This window comes from Lepidochelys kempii, chromosome 19 (assembly GCF_965140285.1).
Source record: "Lepidochelys kempii isolate rLepKem1 chromosome 19, rLepKem1.hap1, whole genome shotgun sequence".
Classification (NCBI taxonomy): Eukaryota; Metazoa; Chordata; order Testudines; family Cheloniidae; genus Lepidochelys; species Lepidochelys kempii.
The window spans coordinates 10,506,426-10,529,698 of NC_136398.1; the positions used below are offsets into that span (position 1 = coordinate 10,506,426).

At 55.0% G+C, this 23,273-nt stretch overlaps 1 protein-coding gene across 2 annotated transcripts in view; it reads right to left on the bottom strand.

Moving 5' to 3' along the window:
- Positions 1–2,054: 2,054 nt before the first annotated feature.
- The window catches only part of SLC9A1 (solute carrier family 9 member A1), a 56,509-nt gene continuing 35,290 nt past the window's right edge, over positions 2,055–23,273 (bottom strand). Inside the window, exons 2-12 of one of the 2 annotated variants that reach the window (XM_073317972.2) lie at positions 20,605–21,065; positions 14,848–15,098; positions 11,991–12,208; positions 10,726–10,928; positions 9,840–9,929; positions 9,380–9,450; positions 8,374–8,547; positions 8,073–8,187; positions 7,056–7,157; positions 6,569–6,641; positions 2,055–4,989 (exon numbers count right to left, since the gene is read on the bottom strand). In XM_073317972.2, coding sequence (XP_073174073.1) covers positions 4,667–4,989; positions 6,569–6,641; positions 7,056–7,157; positions 8,073–8,187; positions 8,374–8,547; positions 9,380–9,450; positions 9,840–9,929; positions 10,726–10,928; positions 11,991–12,208; positions 14,848–15,098; positions 20,605–21,065 — 2,081 coding nt within the window. In that variant the 3' untranslated portion in view covers positions 2,055–4,666. The remainder of the gene's footprint in view (positions 4,990–6,568; positions 6,642–7,055; positions 7,158–8,072; positions 8,188–8,373; positions 8,548–9,379; positions 9,451–9,839; positions 9,930–10,725; positions 10,929–11,990; positions 12,209–14,847; positions 15,099–20,604; positions 21,066–23,273) is intronic. The other variant, XM_073317973.1, reaches the window with a different exon arrangement.

Genomic DNA, 23,273 nt, shown 5'->3' on the forward strand with positions numbered 1-23,273 from the left:
ACTGACTTACTGGGTCAGCTGGTCATTGCCCTTCTGTGCCTCAGTTTCCCCACACAGAGGCACCGAGCAGCTTAGATTAACATTTTAAAACAGGCTTTGAGAGACAGAGCTAGAGACACGTCCATTCTTCTCTCTTCAACTGATACAGGCCCCAAGAGAGACTTCCAGCAGAAAAAGGTCATTGCTCCGACCCCTCCAGCACTATACGATACTTTACGACAAAACTTAGAACCTAAGGCCTGGGTCCATTAGAACAAGTGTCTGCTGCCAGGCCTTGATCTTTGTTTTTCCCCTGGTACGGCAGCTGATGATTTATGTAACTCCACTAGACTGGAGTCTACTGCAGACAACTCCCTGTAGGCCACGCCCACACATGGGCAGAATCAGGGTCAAAATGATCCATGCGGAGAGGCCACTGGAGTGGGACTGAGGAGCCCCACGTTCTATTTCTGGACAGCCAGGATTGAGCACTTCATCAGAAAGACAGCCCCTGCCTGGAGGCAGAAGGCCAATATGAACATGCTGGCTCTTCCGTTTGAGAGCCTCAACTCAACTGAGCCCCACTGGAAGGGCGCGTCCCTTTCATCTCTCTTTGCACAGGCCAGTTTGGCATTGTCACACCTGACAGCAGCAGAACGAGACAGATACAACAGGCAGAGGGGGATACACCCTAGGAAACTCTGCTGGCCAGTACCAAGTGGGGTTTGAGTTCTAGACAGAATAGCCACATGAAGCTGGGGTTGCCTCTATCTCCCCCCTGACACCGGGAGAAGAGCTGTCCAGTAGGAGGGGAGAGGGTATATTGCACTCCAGGATGATGGTGGCATGGCTAAGGGAGGCTCGGGGCTGGGACACAGATCTGGACTCATTTCTTGGCTCTGCTGCAGATTCCCTGTGTGACTGTGGGCAAGTCACTGAACCTCTCTGCACCTCAGCTGCCCCCTCAGTAAAGGGAAGATAACTATTCTCTTCCTCGCCCAGACGTCTTCGGTCTTGGGTGCCTGTAAACATCTTGCGACAGGGGCTGTCTGATTCCAGATGAGTACAGCGCCTGGCACAATGGGGCCATGTTCTCAGCTGAGGCTGCTAGATCACAAGTAATAACCCTCGGCAGCATCTGCCCAACTCCCCACATGCTTTGTAGCCAGCCTTCTACAGCCAGGATCAATTCAGGCCCCAGGCGATTGGAGACAGACTCCAAAGAGCTTGTTTGGATCCTTTGGAGTGGCAGGGCTGCCTGCATTGAAAATTAGGGATCGCCCTAAAAATAGTTCCATCTGTCCTCCTAAACCCAGTTTAGGGAGCGTGCAGACGGCCCCTAGTTTCTGAGCATCGGTCTGCCCACCTAGCATCCGAGAGAGACCACACGTGAATGTGCACTGCCATCTGCTGGCTGGAACTCCATCTGCCTCCAGGCCAGTGTCCTGCTGTGTCACCCACCTGCCATGAACATCAGTGTCCCTGGACGCTTACAAGTGAGTCCTGCCTCCTCCATCCTTTGGGAATGCTCCCGGTCTCAGGACTACCCCCTATGGGCCTCGCTCCGCAAGCAACAGCGGCAGCAACCAGCCTGCGAGTGGGTTCTGCAAATGCCAAGCGGAAGTGCCCTAGACTGCTACTAGCTTTGGGTTTGCACTGCCAGGCTCGGCTGCAGCATGACAAGGATGCTCTAGGTTACTGCTCATCTTAGGTGCATCAACAGCCCTTGGTGGTGGGGCTCAGCGTAGTGCTCCAATTCCAGAGGTAGGGAAGAAGCAAGATAAATGATGCAACCCCCAGGCAGACCATCTGGTCGTAGCTATTAAAGGGAAGGTTTGCAGTAGCTAAAGCAGAGAAGAGGAGTGAGGAGGGCCTAGTGCCAGCCCTGTTGCTGACTCACCATGTTAGCATTTGGCAGAGTGCAGCCAGGGTAACTCGGTTTCCCCATCTGCAGGAGGATAGTACTTACCTACCCGCAAGGTGGTGGGATGGCTACTTATAAGCGCTGCTTTGAGGTCTTTGACTGGAAGCTTCTAGAGAAGAGGGTGGAAGGGTCCAAGGTCAATGAAAACCACTAAAAATTAACATTAATTTATTAGAATAGTCATGAAAAAAGATCTTCTTTACAGGTGTTTTATACAAGAGAGAATTTTCATTGCTTAATTATTCCTTCCGGAGGCAGAGCACTGCACATGCCCCCAGAGACAGGCACATTCCTGTGGACTCCCTGCCTCTGGGCGCTCCGAAGCCATGAGCTGCAGAGACCCCTGCGTCAGAGAGATATTGCACGTCAGAGGAAAACCGCGCCGCCCGCCCGCCCCCTAACCCCGGCCCTGCGAACGGGCTGGGTGAGCAGGCGTGCGGGAGGCTCGCTCTTTGGATGGCGGAATGGATTCACAGATGGAGCAGGCTGGGTTGAGGCATGCGCCCCAGCCAGGCCCACCAAGTCACTGGACACACACACAGCATTTACTAAAGGCAGACAGGCTAGGAGGATGCTGTTTGCGCAGGCAGACACCGTGTGACTAAAAGGCACGGCGCAGGGCACAGAGCAGAGCGCTCCAACTGGGCTGTCTAAGTGCTGCTGGAGGAAGACAGGCACCAGAAGGGCTCGCTAGGTGGCAGGTGCCCTTAAAGCCAAACTTGCGGCACGCCCTGGAGTGCCCTCGACAGGAGGGGAAGCACCCACGGGGTCTCAAGAACTGAAGACTTTCTGCCTGCTCCAGAATGGACAGCCTGGGCCCTCGTCCCCTCCCCCATGCCTGCCTCCCCCTGGCCCCAGTTTTACATACACGGCCCCAAAGCAGTAGCTGTTCTATGTGACAGCCCCTTGACGGGCAGCCCCAAGGATACCTCCGGCCACTAACAACCTAGGAGCCCCTCTCTGAATACAAAGGAGGGGAGCAAAGCTTTGCAGCCCAGGAAAACTAGACCCAGACTCCCAGGACAGGGGGAGCGTCGCAATAGCCAGTTCCAGATTCTCCCACCCAGCATGGGAGGAAAGCGGCCCACCAGCAGCACAGGGGTGGGGATGGCACCGTCCAGGGGGTAGTTTGGAGCAGGAAGCTGTACTACATGCCAGGAAGCAATCAGAGATGCCCATGAACAAGTCCATCAGTGTGGGAGGAGGACTACCAGCTCTGGGAACACTCTACAGACCCCAACCCCTGGAGCCTGTTCGGTTGTGAGGCCATGGCCCCGTTTCCCTGGACTTTCCCCTTTGGCGGAGAGACTTCCCTGCCTGTCAGAGGCCATTAAAGCTTTACATTAAAAAAAGTGCAGTGTGAGGCCAAGGAGGAAGCATCCCCAGCCAGGCAGGGGGAGTGGCTTGGACGTCCCAAGGCCCAAACCAGATTCATTAAGTCACCAGGTAAGAAAATATCCGCAGCAAAAAAAAGAAAAAAAGCGCATTCTCTATGTACAATAAACCCATCCAACCATCTTTGGTTCAGAAACGCTCCTTGCTTTTATACAGAGGGGTGTGTGTGTGGGTGGGTGGACTCCTAGATCATCAGATCAGAAAGTCCCCAACCAAGTGGGGTGGGGGTCAGGGCATTCTACACAGTGACTGTGCCCCGAATAGGGAGGGAGTGCGCAGCACAACGGACTGACCCTGGAGGGGACGATGGATGGGCTGGGGCTCAAGCTCCCCAGCAGTAGATTACTAGCGACAGCTTTTAAGTGAGAGAGAGAACGCAGAGCAAAAGGAGACTTTCAGGGCATGGAACCACAGTGACCCCCTCTAGCTATATGGGGGTTTTACCCACCCCCCATTGAAGAACCTAAAATGCTGCATTCACCCCAACCCTGAACAAATACATTTAAAAATCTGGCTGCCGGGGGGGGAGGGCGACAGCCTGGCAGATGGAGGCACCAGCCAATGCAAGGCGACAGCGGCCACAGCACCGACTGCAGTTCTAAGCCAAGCTGGGCCCCTGCTGAGCTGGGGGAGAGGGTGAGCCGCGCACCCTTGAGGCTGCTGGAAGGAGATGGGCTGTGTGTTAGCACCTGCAGCAGAACAGCAAGGGGTTTCCAGCTCCTCTGCTAAGGGTCACCCTCTGGTTACAACAGCCTCAGCAGCAAGGCAGGCTGCTGCGCTGGCTCTGGGACAGGGACGTGAACTTACAGCGGGTAACCAAGCTGGGCAGAGGCTAAGCCCAGAGTCCTGCTTCCCTCATGCAGACTGTCCGGGGAGTAACCCACAGCCACACATGTTGCAACAATCCCTGAGTTGGTAAAGATTAGGGTTGCATCTGGGGCAGGGTAAACAGCACAGATCTGCCCTTGGGGGAAGTTTCTCCAACAGCTGCGAAGCGCCTGGGTAAGCCAACTCTGCTGGTAAACAGGCTCCTGTCGAGCAGGGCTCCTTTGGGATTCCCCCGCATTCAGCGAGCATCGCGGCACTACCAAGGGAAAGCGGGCCAGGGCAGCGCATGAAAGCTGAAGAACCAGGCTGGAATGCATGGGCTCCCCTCCTCGCTGAAAGTCACTGGGGTCTTCTCCTCCGCTTGGGCAAGGGATTCCTCACCTGCCACAGCCAACGCTCACTCGGCAGCGCTGCCCGGGCAGCAGCCCCATTCCACCCTCCCAAACCCAGAGAGTCGCGCCGGGGAACCAATGGGAAATAAAAATCCGTGTGTGTGCAAGCAGCTCCCCCTGCAGGCCAGATCTGGCAATGCACCCACTGCTACTGCCCTTTGCGGATGAACGGCTCGCCCTCCTCAGGTTCGGGCTGAGGCCCAGGGTCACTCAGGCACCGCATCATTCGCTGGTTGCTGGGGCTGTCGCCGGCCCCTGGGGTGAAGACGTCGTCAGTGCCCGGGGAGGAAGACTCCTTCACGTGCATCACGAGCCCTTCCTCGTCCTCCTCGGGCGAGGGTGGGAGGCGGCTCAGGCCCTTCAGCTCCTCGTTCACCAGGTCGACGGACTCCGGAGACTGGGGTGAGGCCGGGTCGATCGTGATGATAGGTAGGTTCCCCGAGTCCGACTTGGGCTCATACGCCAGCGGGTCTGGAGAGAGGGAGCGGGGCGAACACCGTCACCATCTCAGCACCACACACAGCTGCCCTCAATTCACTCAGAGGGCCAGGTGGAGTTTTCTTAGACCACTCATTAAAAAACAGTGTGAGGGAAGTGGAGTCTAGTGGTTAGGGCAGGGGGGATGAGAGTCAGGACTCCTGGGTTCTATTCCCAGCTCTTGAAGAGAATATGATCTAGTAATCGGGGCTGGGGGGGGACTCAGAGTACAGACTCTTGGGATCTGTTTCTACTGCTGGGAGCGTGAGCAACTGGTTGGTGGGTGGGGTGGAGGGCTGGGGAAATGGGAGTTAGGACTTCTGGGTTCATTCCTGGCGTTTTGAGACTCTGGGCAAGTCACTTGGCCCATTCCTAGCCTCGGTTAACTTGTACGTAAAAAGAGTTCACGATACTACTGACTGACCACACAGGCAAGTCTGAGGCTTCAGTCAAGGTCTGTAAAACGCTTTGAGATGACAGTTTTATACATGGCAATAAATCGTCACAAACCTCATGCCCAGAGCGAGGGCAGAGTTTACTTTCTAAAGAGCGAACACTCAAGGCTTAAAAAAACCAAACGCCGAGGAGACGGGACCCTTTAAGGCAGCCCCACTCACCCGGCTGGCTAGGAAGCCCAGGAGAGAGGACACTGCTAGCTCAGCACAGATGCCGGCTATGTAAAAACAGGGCTTGAGCTGCATGCACCTTTTTGAGTGTCCCAAGAATATTTGCTTTGCCTGGGGCTCGGGACAGCGTATGGGAATCTACAGCGTATGGTCCCTGCCTACAGGGCCCAGTTTGAGCTGCATGCATGACACCTTCCCCGAGCAGGAGGCTCAGCGGCAGACTCAGAGCCTCATCTTCAGGGTGCTGAGCACGCCCGACTCTAACAGAAGTCAGTGGGAGCTCAGCACCCCGGGAACTGGGCCCCGAACAGCTGTGGGTCACCTATGCGGCAGCAACTGGACCTTGCCAGGAACAGCTCGCTCCAGACAGCTGGAAAGGCTGCCCCCTGGTGGCCATGGGTGGGAACGGTCAGCATTTCTGACCATTTCCTCTATACTTAACGTTCTCACTCCAAACGGCAATGTGGGTTTCTTTTCTATTCCCTGGGTGTTTGATTCAGACCTTGCCAATACAGTGTTCCTCAAAGTGTTGGACATGCTTTGGGGGGGAGGAGAAGGGGATGGGGAGGAAGAGGGGGAAACGACACATAGGACTAGCGGGGGGGGGGGGGGCCTGGACTGGTGGGCGTGGCAGTTTCCCCCTGCGCTGTCCTGCTAATGTGGCTAGGCCAAAGCGAGGGGCAGCAGGAGTTCAGCTAGATTTTAGGGGGAGTTTGTCACACTGGGAACTGAGCAAGGCTGGTCTGGAAGCAAGAGGAACAGGAAACTGCAGGGGACTGTGTCATCATGACCAGAGCTGGCCTTTAAAAGGGAAGTGTGAAGAGCAGAAGGGGTCACTATCAGCACAAGTGCAGCAGAACAGTTGCTGTAAGCAACACCCCATCACCAAGTCTCCCGTGTCATCCCAAGCCACCTTTTACCCTCCCCCTCCAGAAGCCCCCACATACCTGAGCCGATGCGTGCCCTGGACATTGTGGGAGAGTCGAGCTTGTGTGCTGGGACTGTCAAGTAATTGTTTATCTGAAATCAGAAGGCAAAGCGGGCATGAGCTCACATTTCTAAAGGGCCAGGACAGGGGTCTTGCTGTGGGCAGCACCCCACTGGGGATGGGGCGAAGAGAAGCAGTGAGGCTCCCAGTGGATCCACAGGAAACAGATGCACCATTCCCAGCTGCAGAGATAGCAGCAGGAGCTCTGGGCCGGCTCAGCTGCTCTGGTGAGGGATGCACCTTAGGAACAGCTGGCGGGGTTACTTAAATGCCCTAAACCCCACCGTTGTCAGGAAGGAGAGCCACGGAGGGTCGCCACATTTCACTGGCTGCCACTTGGGCCCAGCCTGTAACGTCTCCTTCAGCGGTAGTGAGAAATGCTCTGTGCAAATGCCCCCCTGACCCGCCCCAGCAGCCAGCTGTCAGCTCCCGCCTCTCCAGCGCACCTTCTGCTCCAGCTGCCGAGCCTTTTGCCTCCTCAGCAGCATCTGGTTCCAAGCTTCCTCGTAAGGGTCGGCCACCAGCGTGTGCCGGTTGTATGATCGCAACTGAGGAGGAACCCAAAAGGGATCAGGGTAAGAAACATGCAACGCACCCACTCTCGGTCGCAGAGCCCTGGATCCTGCCGTGTGAGAAGCTGAGCATGTTCCCCAGCACAGGGACAGAGCTGTCGGCAGGTTTCCAAGGAACTCCCAGCATGGTATTTCCACACGTCTCTTGAGCTGGCCGCAAAAGTCCACAGATTTCATCACAAAAACCAATGAGACTGGTGCTCCTAGCTCACCGAGGAGCCCCCAAGGAATGACCCCCACTCACCCTCCTGGCTGGCTACAATAGCCCAGCCATGATCAGAGTTCAGCAATGCCTCTCCTACAGCAGCTTCCCTCCTCCACTCCCCTCTGGCTGTGCAAGGCAGCACAGGTGACATTTGCCCCCTACTCCACAGCCGAGAGGCTCTCTCTGGAAGCCCCTGACCCTTCCCACCTGGAGGCCCCAGCTGAGATCAGGTCCCCCTGTGCTGCACCAAAACACAGTTCCTGCCCCCAAGAGCTTACAAGCCAAGGGCAGGATTATTTTCCCTGTTCTACAGCTGGGGAACCAAAGCACAGTGAAATGCCATGACTTGGCCCACATCACAGACGGTGGCAGAGCTGGAGAATTGAACCCAGATCTCCTGGGTCCCAAACCAGGGCCTTAACCACAAGGCCAGCTTTCCTCCCCACACCAAGTCAACCTCCAGCCCAGCTGTGTGGTTCTTCAGGTCAGTGGGGGTCCCACTTCAGCCTCGGTACAGCCTAACTAGGGAAGGGGAGGAAAGGACTGGGAATTGCGAAGGTAGACAATGGGGACGAGGCAGGTAAGTACACTAACGGGTGGGTAGGAAATGCAACACGGGCTCCAGCTGCCCAAGGGGATGGGCTGAGCCGCAAGGGGGCAGCCTGGGGCTAGATTCGGGTCATTACCCTCTGCCTGGTTTTCTGGAGGTTGTTGCGCAGGATTTTCCGGATCTCCTCCTCTTTGTCCTTGGACAGCGCTGGCAGGATGCGCTTCACGGGCAGGGCTTTGGGATTGATGTTCCTGAACAGACAGACAGCAAAGATAAGGGAGGAAGCGAGCCTCAAAGCCGGGCTTTATGGCAGCCGTGCGGGGAGGCACTGGGAAGAGGAGGCTGAGCAGAACGGCGGGAAGGAGGGATTTAGAGCCAGTGGGAGCCGCTGACAGAAGTTAGCTACCCCTGTAAAGCAAACAGCAGGGTGTACTCACTGCATGGAGACCGTGGAGATGGCAGAGGGGATCTTGCCCAACCCTCCACTCTCCACCAGCTCGATGGCTTGTTTCATCTCCATCTTGTGATAGAAGGCAATCAGCTGTGGCTCCTTGGACCGCTCGCCCGCGATCAGGCACTTCTTCATGTACTTCTTGTTGAAGCGATTCAGCCTACCCAGGGTGCGGGGATGGGGAGAGAGAAGGAGATGTGTCAGGAAGTGACTCTAAAGTCCCCCACCCCATTTGATTAGTGTCATGCCCAGCGTCCTTGTGTCTTCCCATAGAACCAGCGAGCCCAGCAGATCAAAAGGGTTCGGTGCTTCTGGGTGCGGAGGAGTCTGGGCCCAGGCGTCAGACACGCTCCCCCCGTGCCCAGGGCCCCAGTATGCCTCAGAGACTGAAGAGCTGCACATGCCCATCAGCTACAGGTGACACCAAGGCCAGAGGGCTACCCAGGACCGGCCAGCGCAGCTCCTGCAGCATTGGCATCGGATCCACTGAGCACAGCAGAGGGTTGCTGGGTCACGCGGCGAAAAAAACAAAGGCACAGATGCACCCTGCTGCCAGTGCTGACCCTCCCGTGCCTGGCAAATCCTTCCCTCACTCGGTAGCGAGTCCCCCATGCTCTCTGGCAACCCCACTACACAGAGCAGGCAGCCAGGAGGTAGAGCCAAAGCTGAATTTCCCATGCAGTTTGGGAACGTGCTCTGGGCTGCAATTGGCTGGGTGGAATCAGAGGGCATCCTGGCTGGTGCGGGGAAGAGGACAAGGGAATACAGGCCTCTGGCACAGCATAGCTCCGTGCGGCTGCACCACCTCCCTGTGCTTCTCACCATGGGTTCCTGGAATGAGGCGGAGCGGGATTTCAGGGCATTGCGGGAACTGGGGGACCTGAGCTTGCTAGGCCGCATCTAAAAAACTCTGGCTTCTTTCCCCAGCTTCCCCCCACCGCCCGCACGCCTGCCGGCGTCGGAAAGCCTGCACACACGGGAGCCGCACTCACTTGTCTTTCCAGTGGTGGTGGCCGTAGTGACCACATATATCCTCGATGCCAGTCAAGAGATGATCCAAGAACTGGAGAGGGCGCAAAGCAAAAGCGTGTGTTCAGCCTCGGGAGTGTGCACCGGCCAGACCTCTCTCCCCACCCCTCCCAGTTAACCCAGGGCTGGTGGGCTGCCATGCTGAACCTTGCTCAACTGAGGCACAGCTCCAGGAGGATCGGCCTCTGGGTGGCAGCACAGACCTATCCTGACTGGCTGCTCGGTTAGAGAATGTGCACTAAAAACCGACAGTCCTTTAACAGCCCCCCTTACTTTGGATACCAGCTCACAGGCAGCGCCTGCTCTGCATGCCAACCTGGGTTACAGCCTCTGGGGCAGGGTAGCAGAAACAGAAGAGGACTAAGGCAGAGAAGCGCAGGAAAGCAGCGCCAGGGAGGGACCCCGGGTTGGGAGAGCCATTACCTGGGTGTGAATCTCTTCATTGATGGAGCGTTTCGTCTCTTGCTTCTTCTTCACAGCCAGCAGATCCACCAGGGGGCGAATGGTCATCCCCTAGGGAGGAGATTATACCCCCGTGAGAACCCTCACCCAGCTGAGAGCGTGAAGCACTGGCATCAACCCTGGTGGTGGCACCATCCTTACCCTGGAGCAAACCCTGCCCTCTGGAGTCAGTCCTGTTACATGACACTATGGACCCAGGCACTCCAGGTCCCTTCTACCTCCTCCAAGGCCTAGGACTGTCACTACTGGAGATAAGAATCAGGCCGTATATTTTCTAGCTGGGTCGTACCCCTCTGTCTGTGAGGTGCAAGCCACCCTCCTGTCCCTTTGTGCCATGGGAATCCCACGGTTGGTCCCCAGGAGGCTGACATTATAGGGGGACCTTTCCTTATAATAGACACCGAAGCACAGAGGTGATGCCAGGCAGCGGCTGGAGTCACTCGGGACTTATCATGACCTTTGAAAGCTGCTGAGAATCACGAAGCTCACAAAGGGACAAATCTTCAGCACACGTGGCGTTTCGCAGCCAGCGATCACGAAGAGCTGGACAAAGGCAGACAAGTGTCACTACCCCATTCTACAGACAGGGCAGCGGAGGCACAGAGAGTGGGAGGGATCTGCCCACAGTCATGGAGTGAGTCAACAGCAGAGTGAGGAACGTCCAGAGTTCCTTGCCAGGGTGGGTCGCTGGGCTGTCCCACAGCTCATCCTTGACAGCAGCCATGGACCCCAACATCTGCTCCTCAGCCAGAAGTGCCAGGGAAACAACATTCCTGACTGACTCCTATCATCACATTGTCAGGGTACCTGGCTATGCACCAAGGCCAGGAAGGGGAGTTCCACCTACCTGCACGAAGACCGTGAAGAAGATGACCGTGATGATGGCTGTGAGGAACATGTCTCTCATGTCAAAGTGCTTGTAATCCAGGAGGTAACCCAGCGAGAAAGCAATGGCCCCTCTCAGGCCACCGTAGGCAATGATGAACTGGTCCTTTGGGGTCAGTTTTACAATGCGGAATTTATTGATGAACCAGGTGAGGCCCAGGACACCTAGAGAGCAAGCAGGGAGGACAGAACAGACCTCCTCCAGGTTACACAAGCAGAGTCACATTCACACACACACGTCCCACCCCGCCGGTCAGCCCCTGACAGATACCAGCCATGTTATTCCATCAGCAGAACCGGTCACATGCAGCACAAACCATTTCCATTGGGGGAAGGGGTGAAACACAGAGCGCTCCAGTGAAAGCAAAAGGCTGACACTGCTAGAACCCCCATGCTCTGTGAGGGTCCCTCTCCCCCATCCCAAATCTTGGCTTGCAACCCCCAAGCTCTAACCATCTTAGTCCCCGGCCTCTAGACGCAGCATATTGTCTGGTACAGCCTGTGCTAGAACCTGTCACGGGTCTGAGCCCAGCCCAGGCTGGCAGTAGCCAGATACCCCCACTTGGAGGCTGCTCAGGGCTTGGGCAGGGCAGGTCTCAGTCCAGTTCCCCATGGACAAGTGTCTACAAAGGAAAATCCCAACTGTCCCTTGCCTGAGGGCTGGAAGGGGCCACGCAGGCTAAGCAGCCTCCCCCAGGGGGGCTCTGTAGCCCAGGTCAGAGGCAGTGTCAGAGAAGGGAATGGCGATGGGGCGTGCGCTCCTGTTCTGTGGATATGCACAGGCCCCTTTGGGCTCCAGGGGAGTCAATCCAGTGCTCAGTTCACCCAAGGGAGAACACTGGGTGGGATCTTCCTAACAGGGGGAAAGTGGCGTCTAGGGACCAGTCTGGCCCCTAGCCTGGTTCAGCCTGTGACCCGAGGCAGGCTGGAACCCAGCCCTCCAGAGGCGAAGTGCTGGGGCGCGAATGCAGCCTGGCACTGCCAGAAGCCCCAATAAAGGCTCCTCCCAGCCCCCCTCCGCAGTGCTGCATGCTCCCTAGAAACCAGACAACTGCAGCCTTCCAGCAACGTGCTCTACCTAGCGAGGACAAGAATAGCAACAGCCCCTATCTAGGGCTCCGAGAGGAGCCAGCTTCACATGGCAGTACCGCTGCTCTCCAGCTCTGGGGGTTTTGCGTGAGAGCGACCCCACCAGAAGGGGCAGTCCCCAAGGCCCCAGCACCTCACCTAACACCCTGGCGATGAGGCAGAAGATCAGCGTGCTGATGATGAAGGTCCAGTTCCAGTAGTGGTTGCCGGCCACGGTGGAGACCCCCAGGAAGATGAAGATCAGGGTCTCACTGACGCTGCTCCACATCTTCAGGAAGTACTTGATGGTGGTGTGGGACTTGTGGGAGATGTTCGCCTCCACGTAAGGGCGCATGACCACGCCGGAGGCAATGAGCCTGCAGGGAGGAGGAGGAGGAGGGGAGAGGACTTAATACACCCATGGAAACCAGCACCCAGCAGGATTGTCCATCAGCTCCTTGCCCTGGGAGCAGCACTGGCCTCAGCGGCACCTTAGGGCTTCTCTGGCTTATCACAGCTCAGCCAGTCAGCAGAGACCCGATAAGAGAAAGGCAGCGCTGCACAGCCTGAAGGACAAACACCAGTGCAGGTGGGGCCGGAGTCCGGGACCCACCTGCAGCTACTTGGAGCCACCAAGGAAAGCAGGAGAGGAGTTCCCGGGCAGGGCACGGCTCAGGAACTTGACTGGACACAGGCTGGTGCTGGAATTCAGCCCTGCCAGGCAGAGGTGCTTTGTTAGCAGAGTGCCCAGCATGCTGCATCTGGCATGCTGGCCTCTCTGGCAACAAAGCACTGCAGTGACTCACCAGGCCCACAATGCAGCTGATAAGGCTCCATTCACAGCAGGAGTGACAGGCAGGGGAAGGAGGCGGCAAGGCCTCTCTCTAGCCCCAAGGGCAGGGCAGGAGAGGTTGCAGAAGCAGCCTTAGTGTGTGTAACACAACGAGAGCTCAAGCCACCTGCAGTAAAAGCAAACTCTTCAGGTTCTCCAGGATCACTAAAGGTACGGGCTAAGCTGCAATAAAAGACTCACAGCACGGCCACAGCTAGCCCGAGTCAGCTGACTCTCGGGGCACAAGGCTTGGGCTGCAGGGCTATAAAACTGCACCATAGACTTTCAGGCTGCAGCCTGGGCTCTGAGACCCTCCCCGCTGGCAGGATGTCAGGGTCTGGGCTCCAGCCCCAGCTCAAAGGTCTACACTGCTATTTTTAGCCCTACATTCCCAGTCAATTGACCTGGGCTCTGAGATTCGCTGCCGCGGGTTCGCAGTGTAGATGTACTCTAAGGGGCTCAGCATCCGTCCACGGGTAGGAATGGAGCAGCAAAACTGACCATGCCTATTGTTACAGGCCTGCCACAGAGCTAGAGTCGCTGGAGCAAGAGGCTGGGTTCTATTGCTAGCTTTGATTGGTGTGAGCTTGAGAAAGACTTCTCTTATGCCTCAGTTTCCCCATCTAACATGCCTGGAGGCCTTCTGATGACAGTGCTACCTGAGTGCAGAACAAGATTACTGCTGAGAAGGAATTAAGTGGTCCGTCCTCAAGTTCACTCTCCAGGACAGTTTCCACTTCTGGAACTAACATGATGGACATTTGAATTCCTGTCCCCATGCAATTTAAAACCCTGAAAAAGCCTCTGATCCTCTGCAGGGTTTGGCTCTTGCTGGTGACCACCGTAGGCCCGACTGACGAACAGGAAATTCGCACTCGGTTAATCATGGTGATACAGTTCGTAGCAGTCCCTTCCGGCCTTGGAATCGATGGTCACTAGTCTGAGACTTCCCAGAATTACTTCCTGTTTGAACTACAGCAGGCCTTAGAGAAATCCCCAATCTTGAATTAAGAATTGCCAGGAAGGGAGGATCCGTAAATTGCTCTAATGGTTAACCACCCTCACCCTATTTCCAGTTCAGTTCCTCTAGGTCAGGGGCTCTCAAACTTCATTGTACTGCGATCCCCTTTGGACAATAAAAATTACTATCTGACTCCAGGAGGGGAGAGTGAAGCCCAAGTCTGCCTGATTTCCACTGCCCGGGTTGGGGAGCCAAAGCCAGAGCCCCACTGCCCTGGGTGGGGAAGGGGTCAAAGCTGAAGCCCAAGGGCTTTGGCCCAAGCCAGGGGGTCTGTAACCTGAGCCCCATCGCCCAGGGCCGAATCCCTCAGCTTCAGCCCCGAGCCCCAGTAAGTCTAAGTGAGACCTGGCAACCCCATTAAAATGAAGTCCCGATCGCAGTTTGAGGATCGCTGCTGTAGTGCAAACCCCTGATGTAGGTGCATTGCACTGAAATAACACAGGCTTTCCCCAGCTCAGCAAGTCTATGCTAGGGCCCTGCACTAGCAGAATCAACTGGGGCAAGCGCATAGCAGGTATCACTGGGGCCAAGAACATGGCCTGATTCAAAGAGGGACTGGAGGTTTCTGCAGAGAACAAGACGATCTGGAGCTATTGCAGGAAACCCTAGAGCACGCTGTGAGGGATCATAACCTGCTGTGTCAGGTTAACACAAGCTCTAACAGGGGTCAGGAGGAGATTTCCCCAAGGGCAGATTATCCCTTAGCTGCCTACTGCAGGATTTCTTCCACCCTCCTGTGAAGCCGCCATCAGAGAATGGATGCTGGCTTAGATGGATCAGGGGTCTGATCCAGCGTGACCACTGTTACATCCCTAGTTATGTCACTAGGGTGCGTATACACTTAAAACACTCCAGTGGCCCAGCTGCACTGCTCTAGTATTAGACACTACCTACCCCGGCATAGGTCTCTCCCAGCACTGTAAATAACCCACCTCTCTGAGAGGTGGTAGCCTGGTCAAAGGAAGAACCCCACTGTTGACCCAGGGACTTACGGTTGTTGCTCGGGGGGGTGGGGTGGATTTTTCACACCCAAGTGACTTCGTTATGCTGACCTAGTTTTCTAGTGCAGGCCAGGCCAAACGCAGCTCAACCCAGATAACTAAGCCCGGGCAGAGAGCAGATCAGCGCGCTGACCGTGACGGTCCTGCCCAGCCCGTACTCACGCCATGATGCCGGAGAGGTGGAAGAGCTCGGCCGACAGGTACGCCATGTAGCTGTAGAGGAAGACGAAGAGGGGCTCAATGACGCGGATGTGGGAGGTGAAGCGGGAGGTGAAGGCGGCAATGACTCCATAGATCACGCCGACGAAGATGCCGCCCAGGGACACCACAAAGAAGCTGAGGAAGCCCAGGATGATGTCAAGAACGGTCACCTGCTCGAAGTTGGCATACTCTTCGAAGAGGTGGTAGAGCACCTGGAAAGGGAGGGGAGGGCGAGAGAGTTGGGGCGATTTCAAGCAGCCAGCCATGCTCCTGTGAAGCGCAGGGAGGGTGGGCTCTCCCCCTGGGGGGAGCTCTGATCAGAGGCTGCCAACACAAGTTCTGCATCAAAGGGACTAAGCATTAGTCTCTGACATGGCAAGGAAACATAGCGAAGCCCCTGGTTCCATAGCCAGCACCCGCCCTGCTGTGCGCAAACCCTTTGGTAACTGCTGTCCTGGAATATTTGTTCAATCAAATCAAATGCAAAAGCAAGTGGCGCTCGGCTGCGTGCGACACACCAACACCCCTAGGGATGCAGCAGCTGGGAAAGGGTAGGGGGGAAACCAGCCCTACGGGCTCCCTTCCCTTCTGATTCGCTGGTGCTTCCCTTGATCTCAGCACCCTGCCTGCAGGGAGCATGGCTCTCCAAAGCAAGCCTCGTAGCTCTTATTGTTTAAAGAAAAGGAGGACTTGTGGCACCTTAGAGACTAACCAATTTATTTGAGCATAAGCTACAGCTCACTTCATTGTATCCCAGGAGGGCCCAGAGGCGCCAACTGCAACACAGGCCTCCTTGTGTCTGTACAGCTCCTAGCACAGTGAGACAGAGGCCCTGCTCGCAGTCTAAAACGGACAAGACAGATTAAGGGTGGGGTCCCCCCGGGCTATGGAGATTGAAAAGTCAGAAGCTCCTGTGGGCTGCACACTGTAACAGCAAGTGGAAGACCATCAAAATCCAAGAATCCCTGCTCAAGTTCGGCTATCTGGCTGCAGGCACAAGGTTGCCTGGTTAGTTCATTGCACACTGTGGCTGATCCATGAGCCAAACCCAGCATAGCCGAGATGACTTTCAGGGCTACAGGATTCAGCTCCAAGTACTGTGTCAGCCGCAGCAGAGCAATGGGCTAAGCACCGTCAGCTGCAGCATTCGCCCTGGAACAGCACTTTACCACCAGGCCGCCATGCATGCAAAGAGCTGGTGCCTTCCCCACGACCTAGCAAGAGCAGTTAAGAGCCTGTGGGGCAGAGAGTCTTGGGCAGACAGCGGGACAGGCACGACTCCTCTCTCTTTGCTTGCCCATCAGTTTCCTCATCACCCTTGGTAGGCTGTTGAGCAGCCCACGCTCTGAAGCGGACAGAAGGGACATACAGTAAGAGCCATTGTACCCAAAAGGAGCACAGAAGATTACAAGGAAGGGGGAGGCGTTCTGCTGTCTGTAGCACTAACCTCTAGACACCGAGGCAAGCCAACGCCTGCACTCTCACAGCCAGCCCTTGGACTGGGATTTCCCTTGGAAACACCCAGGCCCAGAGCCCTACTTCATTCCTGGGACGCTGCTTTTGCTTCCCTGCCGCAGGCTTGTGGGGAAGCGTCCGCATCTCGCCAGAAGAGACTATTGCCCCGAAGATTACAGTAAAGGCCAGTCTCTTCCTCTTCAGGGCTCTATCTACACAACCCCCTCAGGGCCAGGGTGTAGCTTAGCCCCACGGGACCTTAACCCTGCCCCCAAGAGCCTTCCATCACAGTCACCCATCTATAGCCAACCTCCTTGCTCAGTGCTCTAGAGCAGCCCAGGGGCCAGGCTAACGCAGATCCCTTTTCTTTCATTTCACACCTGGGACACAGGTGTGGGGCAATCATGCTGATAGCCAGGGTGGGTACAGCATCAGTCAGGATGTAGACCCCAGCTTCCACTTAGCTAGAGCATCCTGATAATTCTTTCCTTTCTATTGCTCGGCGACGCTCCTCCGCCAGTTTCCATGGCACTGGGCTGCAGTTTTACAGCCTCTTCTCCTGAAAGGTCGAGCTGTTTATTCAGAACTGGGCTCTTAAAACAACTTTCTGGAGGGAAGGCTTCTTAAGCGCAATGATTGCAGCAGCCGAACAGGTCCCCCTGGGAGGGACTGGTTCTGCCCTGCATAAACTGGGGATGGAAGAGAGCCATGATCCCGCCCTCCAGTCAGTCAGCCGCACCTGGGCACCCAACAAAGGGATAAACCTGTTAGACAAGTTGCTATCTGCAGAGCTGGAGGCCCTTCCCCAATACAGGAAGGGCCAGAAATCTCATACGCCCAGCCTAGCCCAGGGTGGGTCAGCAAACCCCACTCCTTTCCCGCGCCTGCCCACCTGCTGCAGGGCCGGCTGCAAGAGAACAAAGGCAATGACCAGCACTGCAAAAACACAGCAACCCAGGCCCAGCAGACAGTTGGCCCGTGATCCCTTTACTGCCCCAGGTCCAGACTTTGCCCAGGCTGCAGGGAAGGGCAGGGCAGATAGGCTCCCTGGGTGTGTGCACATGGCAAGCGGCAGGCAGGCAGAGCTATGGAAGCTCGTAAGGGGCCATGCACACGGTTCTGTATAAAACTAAATGTTGAAAGTGAAAGTGAAGCCTCCTTTAACAGGCCTAACCGCTGGCTCATCCTGAGAGACCCCCAGAAAGGATGCAAATGCAGTCTCTTGCAAATGCAGAGTTAAGCGGTTGCTAGAATGCTCTTGCAATCGGAAGGCAAGAGTCTCCCCAGACTCACATCCCTGGTCCAGAGGCCACGGCAGACCTCACGTTCTGACGGATGCACAGGCCATGACTGGTGCCACGCTTCCTCCACACAACCGAAGGCCCCTGAAATGTTCTTTGCACGCCACACCTAACGCAAGGCGGGAGCGTGCGTGGGTGGTGCATCGAGGGCTTTCTGTTGCCAAGAGCAAGAGCAGACCCAGATTTCTAGGGCTCAGCAATGCAGCACATTCTCAGCTTATTTACAGAACCATGTCCCATGCCCAAGCAGCAGCTGAGCCCAGCTTATCCCCTGGAACTGAACAACTCAGAGACACTGATTTCGCTCCAGGATTAGCACCCATGTTGCCACAGACATGGGTATGCTGACCGGAGGCAGATCTCCACAGCCAGGAGCTCTGACACCGGTTCTCTAGTGATGGCAGGTGTCAGAACTGGCTCCGACCCTGGTTTCAGAATATCCTGTTTGAAGGGACTCGGAGATACCTTAGTTCTCCAGCCTGGCCAGTCCCCTGAATGATCCTCGCAGACCACTTTTTATGGCTAGCCCCCAAGGACGGACGGTCTGGTCCCAGAAACGCTTCGGAGCCGAATGCCAAGTCCCAGGTGAGCTTTGATGCCTATACATGTAGCAAACTGCTGAATGGTTTCCAAATATTTACCCCCTTCGGTCAGTGTTAAACATCCCCACACCCTTCCCTTCTCTCCCATGATCAACCGGCACTAAGATCTTCTGCCGCTCGACTCCTGTTCCCACCAGCAAGCCCAGCCTATCCCCTGGGGCAAGGAGTACACAGGCAATCTGCTGGGGAGCTCGGGCTAGATGGGTGAGACCCGAGCACATAGAATAAACCTGCACCAGCTAAGCTGGGCCTCTGAGCCCACGCACAGCCCAGCCCTGGGAGAGGTTTTCCCAGGGCTGCCTATCCAGGCAGCAGCACACAGCAAAGCAGGTCACCCCTTGACCTTGTGGGAGAGTTTAGCCAGGCTTGCAGTTTGGCCCTTATCAGCAGAGTTTTCTAGAGACATTAAAATAAATCTTCCAGCACTGTGTGGGAGGGAGGAATTTGAGGCTTGGCTGAGTGCTCTAAACCAGGCATGTCCTCTCTCAAGTTTAAACCAATACAAAAAGCCCACCAATCCCAGGCAGTGTGGACCTATCCAGATGAAGAGGTCAGAGCAGGCTACAGGATGGGGATAGGAAAGGAGAGAAGACGCTGCTGCCCTGGGCAGTGAAAGGCTCACATCAGGCCCTGCTCAGACTGGGGTCCAGGGAGGAACTGTACAACTTTATGCAAAGAAACAGGAGTTAAAAATAGTCAAGCAAACTCCAGCTTGAGGAACCTTTGGGGTAGGGTGGGAGACAGTGTAGCTGGGTTGCTTCATTACCAAGTGACAGCGTGTGTATCAGAGGTGGTTTCCGGTCTGGCTCCTCTCCAGCCCAGCTGCAGCCCGCAGAGAGGGATAGATGCATCACTTCCACCATACAGCGGAAGATCCCAGCAACCCAGCTGCCCCCATCCGCTGCCCACTCACCCCGACCAGAGCGCATCAGCGCTGCCAGGAATCAGTGCAGAGGTGTGTGTAATGGGAGCGGAAGTTGTGGGGGACACTACTATTAATGATTGCTATTATCACAGCACCAAGGAGCCCCAGCTGTGGGTCAGGGCCATGCTGGGTTAGGCACTTTATGCATACAGCCCTACCAGTGGAGACCCGAATTCTACTCCTGCCCCGACACTGACCTCAGGCAACTCACTTACCCAGTCCCCTCCGCACCCGACATGCTTTACCCGAGATCTCCAGATAAGCCCTATGGATGGGCTAATAGTATCATCACCCACATGTAACTCAGGCTATGTCTACACCAGATTTGCAGCACACAGCAGTGAGGACCTGGTGGCACAGACTGCACAAGCTCACTTGACACCCTCCCCTCCCCGTATGCACTCACTTGTGCAGCCTGCACAGAAGTTTGCACCACCACATCCTCACTGCTCACTAGCTAGCTAGAGCACAGCAAGCTTCAGCACCTCTACACAAGCTGCAAGACACACCCCAGGCTAACCCCCCCCCCATCCACTTCCAAGCCAGAGTCTAAGGGGAGATCTAAGTTAGTGCAAGTCATATGCCAGGGTTTAGCAAGCAAAGCATCTAATCCAGTGGTTCCCAAACTTTAACAACCTGTGAACCCCTTTCACTAAAATGTCAAGTCTCACGAATCCTCTCCTAAAAATGAGTATTTCCAGGGATTTTCTCCTTTACCAGAGTATAAATTATAAAAAACAGTGATCTTGGAAATATAAAATTTGTTTTTATGACATGCTTATTACACACTATTTATTATTATCATTACAGTATTTTTATTACATTATGAAAATGGCAAAACTCTTCCACAATCTCACTTTCATAGCTTGTATGACTTGGAATAAGCCTGTTAGAAGACAAGGCTCTTATGTTTCATCCAGGAATATCAGATGTGAAACAGCATGAAGGTATTTAAGAAGCCAAATCAAAGAGTTCCTCCAACAGAAGCATTCGGGTCTTGAGCAGTCCGACGCACATTAAAACAAAGCTTAAACTTGTTCTTCATAATAATTTTAAAAATACCACCAGCTGCCTATTTAATTTTAAAAACAGCAAAAAATATCCCCCTCCCTTTCCATTTCTTATAAGGAGTCTTGAAATTTAAAATCTCCTCAGTGTGATAGATATGCTTGCTTTGATCTGCTTAGCTCTTGGAAGTCCAGGGGCCCTGGGCTGCTGGCCCCAGGCTGTCCAGGGTCCCTAGGGACAGCTCTGTTTGCCATTCCCCCCCCCCAGAACCCCCTGTAACATTTTGCGAACCCCAGTTTAGAAACCACTGATCTAATCCAATCATATCCACGCTGCCCTCCAGTCTAGACTCTGCTGCCCTCGAGGGAGCTCTGCCACCAGAGCAAACCCAGGGCCTTACAAGCAGCTTGACACGTGCTTCACTCACCACAGTGACGGCGTCATTCAGCAAGGATTCCCCAAACACCAGGATGTGCAGGAGCTCATTGATGTGGATCTCCTCAAAGACAGCCAGCACCGCCACCGGGTCCACTGCCGAGATGATGCTGCCGAAGAGCAGGTTGGCCAGCAGGCCGATGTGACCCAGGCCAGTGCCGCTGATCTGGCACACAGCATACATCAGCCCGCCCAGGAAAAAGGCGTTCCAGAGCGTCCCCACCACTGCAAAGATCAAGATGGTCCCCAGGTTCTCCGTGAACTGGCGCAGGGGCAGGAAGTAGCCGGCATCCAAGATGATGGGCGGGAGGAGGAAGAGGAAGAAGATGTCCGACTTCAGGATTGGGGGACTCTCCCCGACCCCCTTGATGAGTCCCCCAACCAGCAGCCCCACCACGATGAGGAGGCAGCTCTCCGGCACGATGCTGGACACAGAGGGAATCACATGGAAACCTAGGTGAGAGAAGACAGTTGCAGCCATGTTACAACAGGCAGCCCGCCCCTATGGCAGTGAGCATCAAACAATTGAGACATGTGTTTGCTGATTAAAGGAAGGGTGGTCTTGTGGCTAAGGCACTGGCTTGGGACCCAGGAGACCTGAAGTCTATTCCCTACTCTGCCACCGATTCAGACACCTCGGGCATGTCACTTCATCTCTGTGCCTCAGCTGTAAAATGGGGATATTAGCACTGCCGTACCTTAGAGCTGCAGACAAATGTACGTGAGCGGCTCAGATAGGAGGGTGATGGACTAAGATGACCCGGCAGATCTTTGTTGTTCATTTCCAGGCCAGGGAACAGAAGAAGCTATGAACTTCCACGGGCAGTAGCAGCTGTTAATGGCGTGGCTTTACGGCCACCCCAGCGCTGCCCCACACTCCACCACTGCTAGTCTGAAGGGCTCAAGCTGCTGACTGCTACAGCTCTGCTCATCAGACCTACAAAGCTTATACCCAAATATGCCCCTGGTGGAGAGTACGCTGCCCACACAATGCTGCTACGAAGGACACTAGGCCAGCACAAGTTGGCTTTTGCAACACACCCTTAATACCCCTGGCTGCCAGTCTCCTACTCAAGGAGCCCAGCACCTCTAGCACGGACACTGGCCACTGACTCAGAGGCAGATCCACCGCTCTTTTGAGGCCAGTCAGAGCAGCTCCTTAGCCTTCCCTCTGCAGCAGAAACTAGCTGAAACAGCCAGCTCCTTCCACCATAGAGATGGGAAGGTCGCTCGACATGAAGAACTTGGCAACACATCCTCATGGACCAGGGTTACTCCTTTGTTTTGGGAGCTGAGTCGGGGACTTGTTTTTAACTTGCGAACTCATCCTCACCTTGGGGCATAGGGGAAGAAGGGCAGGATGCGAGCTCACTATATGCCTAGACCCAGCACACCCTTCTGCGGGTGTAGGAATCATTACACCAGATCCAACCAGTGCTCCAGAGACGGTGTTTTATAATCCTATTTTAAACCATCATTTCAACCAAGTTTCCAGATACTGATGCAATTCCCTAGGTTTTACCCAGTGCTTTATTTTTAAGACGCGAGGCACATATGCTACCCTCCAGTTTCCTGGAACAGGGGCGGATTTTAAATGAGAAATCCCATCCTTTTGTTAGCAGCTTGGCCATTTCATTCTTCCGAGCTCGTGGCTGTACCATCTGTTCTTGGTGACGTGGCAAACAGGAAGCTTTCCCCAGTGAAGGAAGGGGTCTAAGTTATCAATCGTTGAACCTAGATTTTCTACATGGATTGAAAGCTCTTTGGGACAGGGGACATCTTTTTGTTGTATGTTTGTACAGAGCCTAGCACAATGGGGTCCTGGCCCATGCACTACAAATAAATATATAAGAAGTTGCAGCTCTTACACGGCTGCAAAGATAACTTTCCAAATGAGAACCAGCATAATGCTTTCCTCTTGAATCTGCAGAGACACAGCCCCAGTGCTTCTGGTACTGCCCATGGTTTCACCTTGCGGTTGCTTGAGGAAAGCTAACAAGGCTCTGGTCAGTTCTGTTATATTCAGAGGGCTTATCATGGGGGGAGGATGACCCCCCTTCACCCCCTTTCTTCTCCCCACACCTCATCACCTAAAGTTTCAAGAAAAAAAAATAGCACGCCCTGCAGGATGCAGGAGCCTTTCGGGCTAAAGGGCCCCAGAGGGGTGGGGGAGAAAAAGAGGACACATTGTCCCCTCTGGGGGCCAAAATGGGGAACCTACAGGTGGCTACAGAGAGGGACTTGAAATTTATCCACCCCCTACCTGTCAGAGACAGATATGAGAGCCGGAGCCTTGGGACAGACTCCTGTCATGGATCTCAGGACCCTTCTCCTCTCCAGGAGCAGGTTTAGTTCTCTGGCTAGCAGACATCTGATAGGCTTTTCAAAGTAATAATTAAGGTAGCAGAGAGAGACTAGTAACATTTTTAACACCTGCCTAAGGGAGGGAAACAAAACCCAACCCAGCTTCATCTCTGCAGGTGCCCTAGCTGCAAGGTGAACTAGCAAGCCAGGCACAGGGAAGAGGACATCTGCAGCTTGTGGATCAGGCAGACGGGGCTTCCTGCCTTCCAAGCCAACCGTGCAACGCAAGCATCTTGCGGCGTGCGCAAACGCAGATCTGGATGGCAAGTGCCTAGTTCACCTGGGAATGCGGAGCTG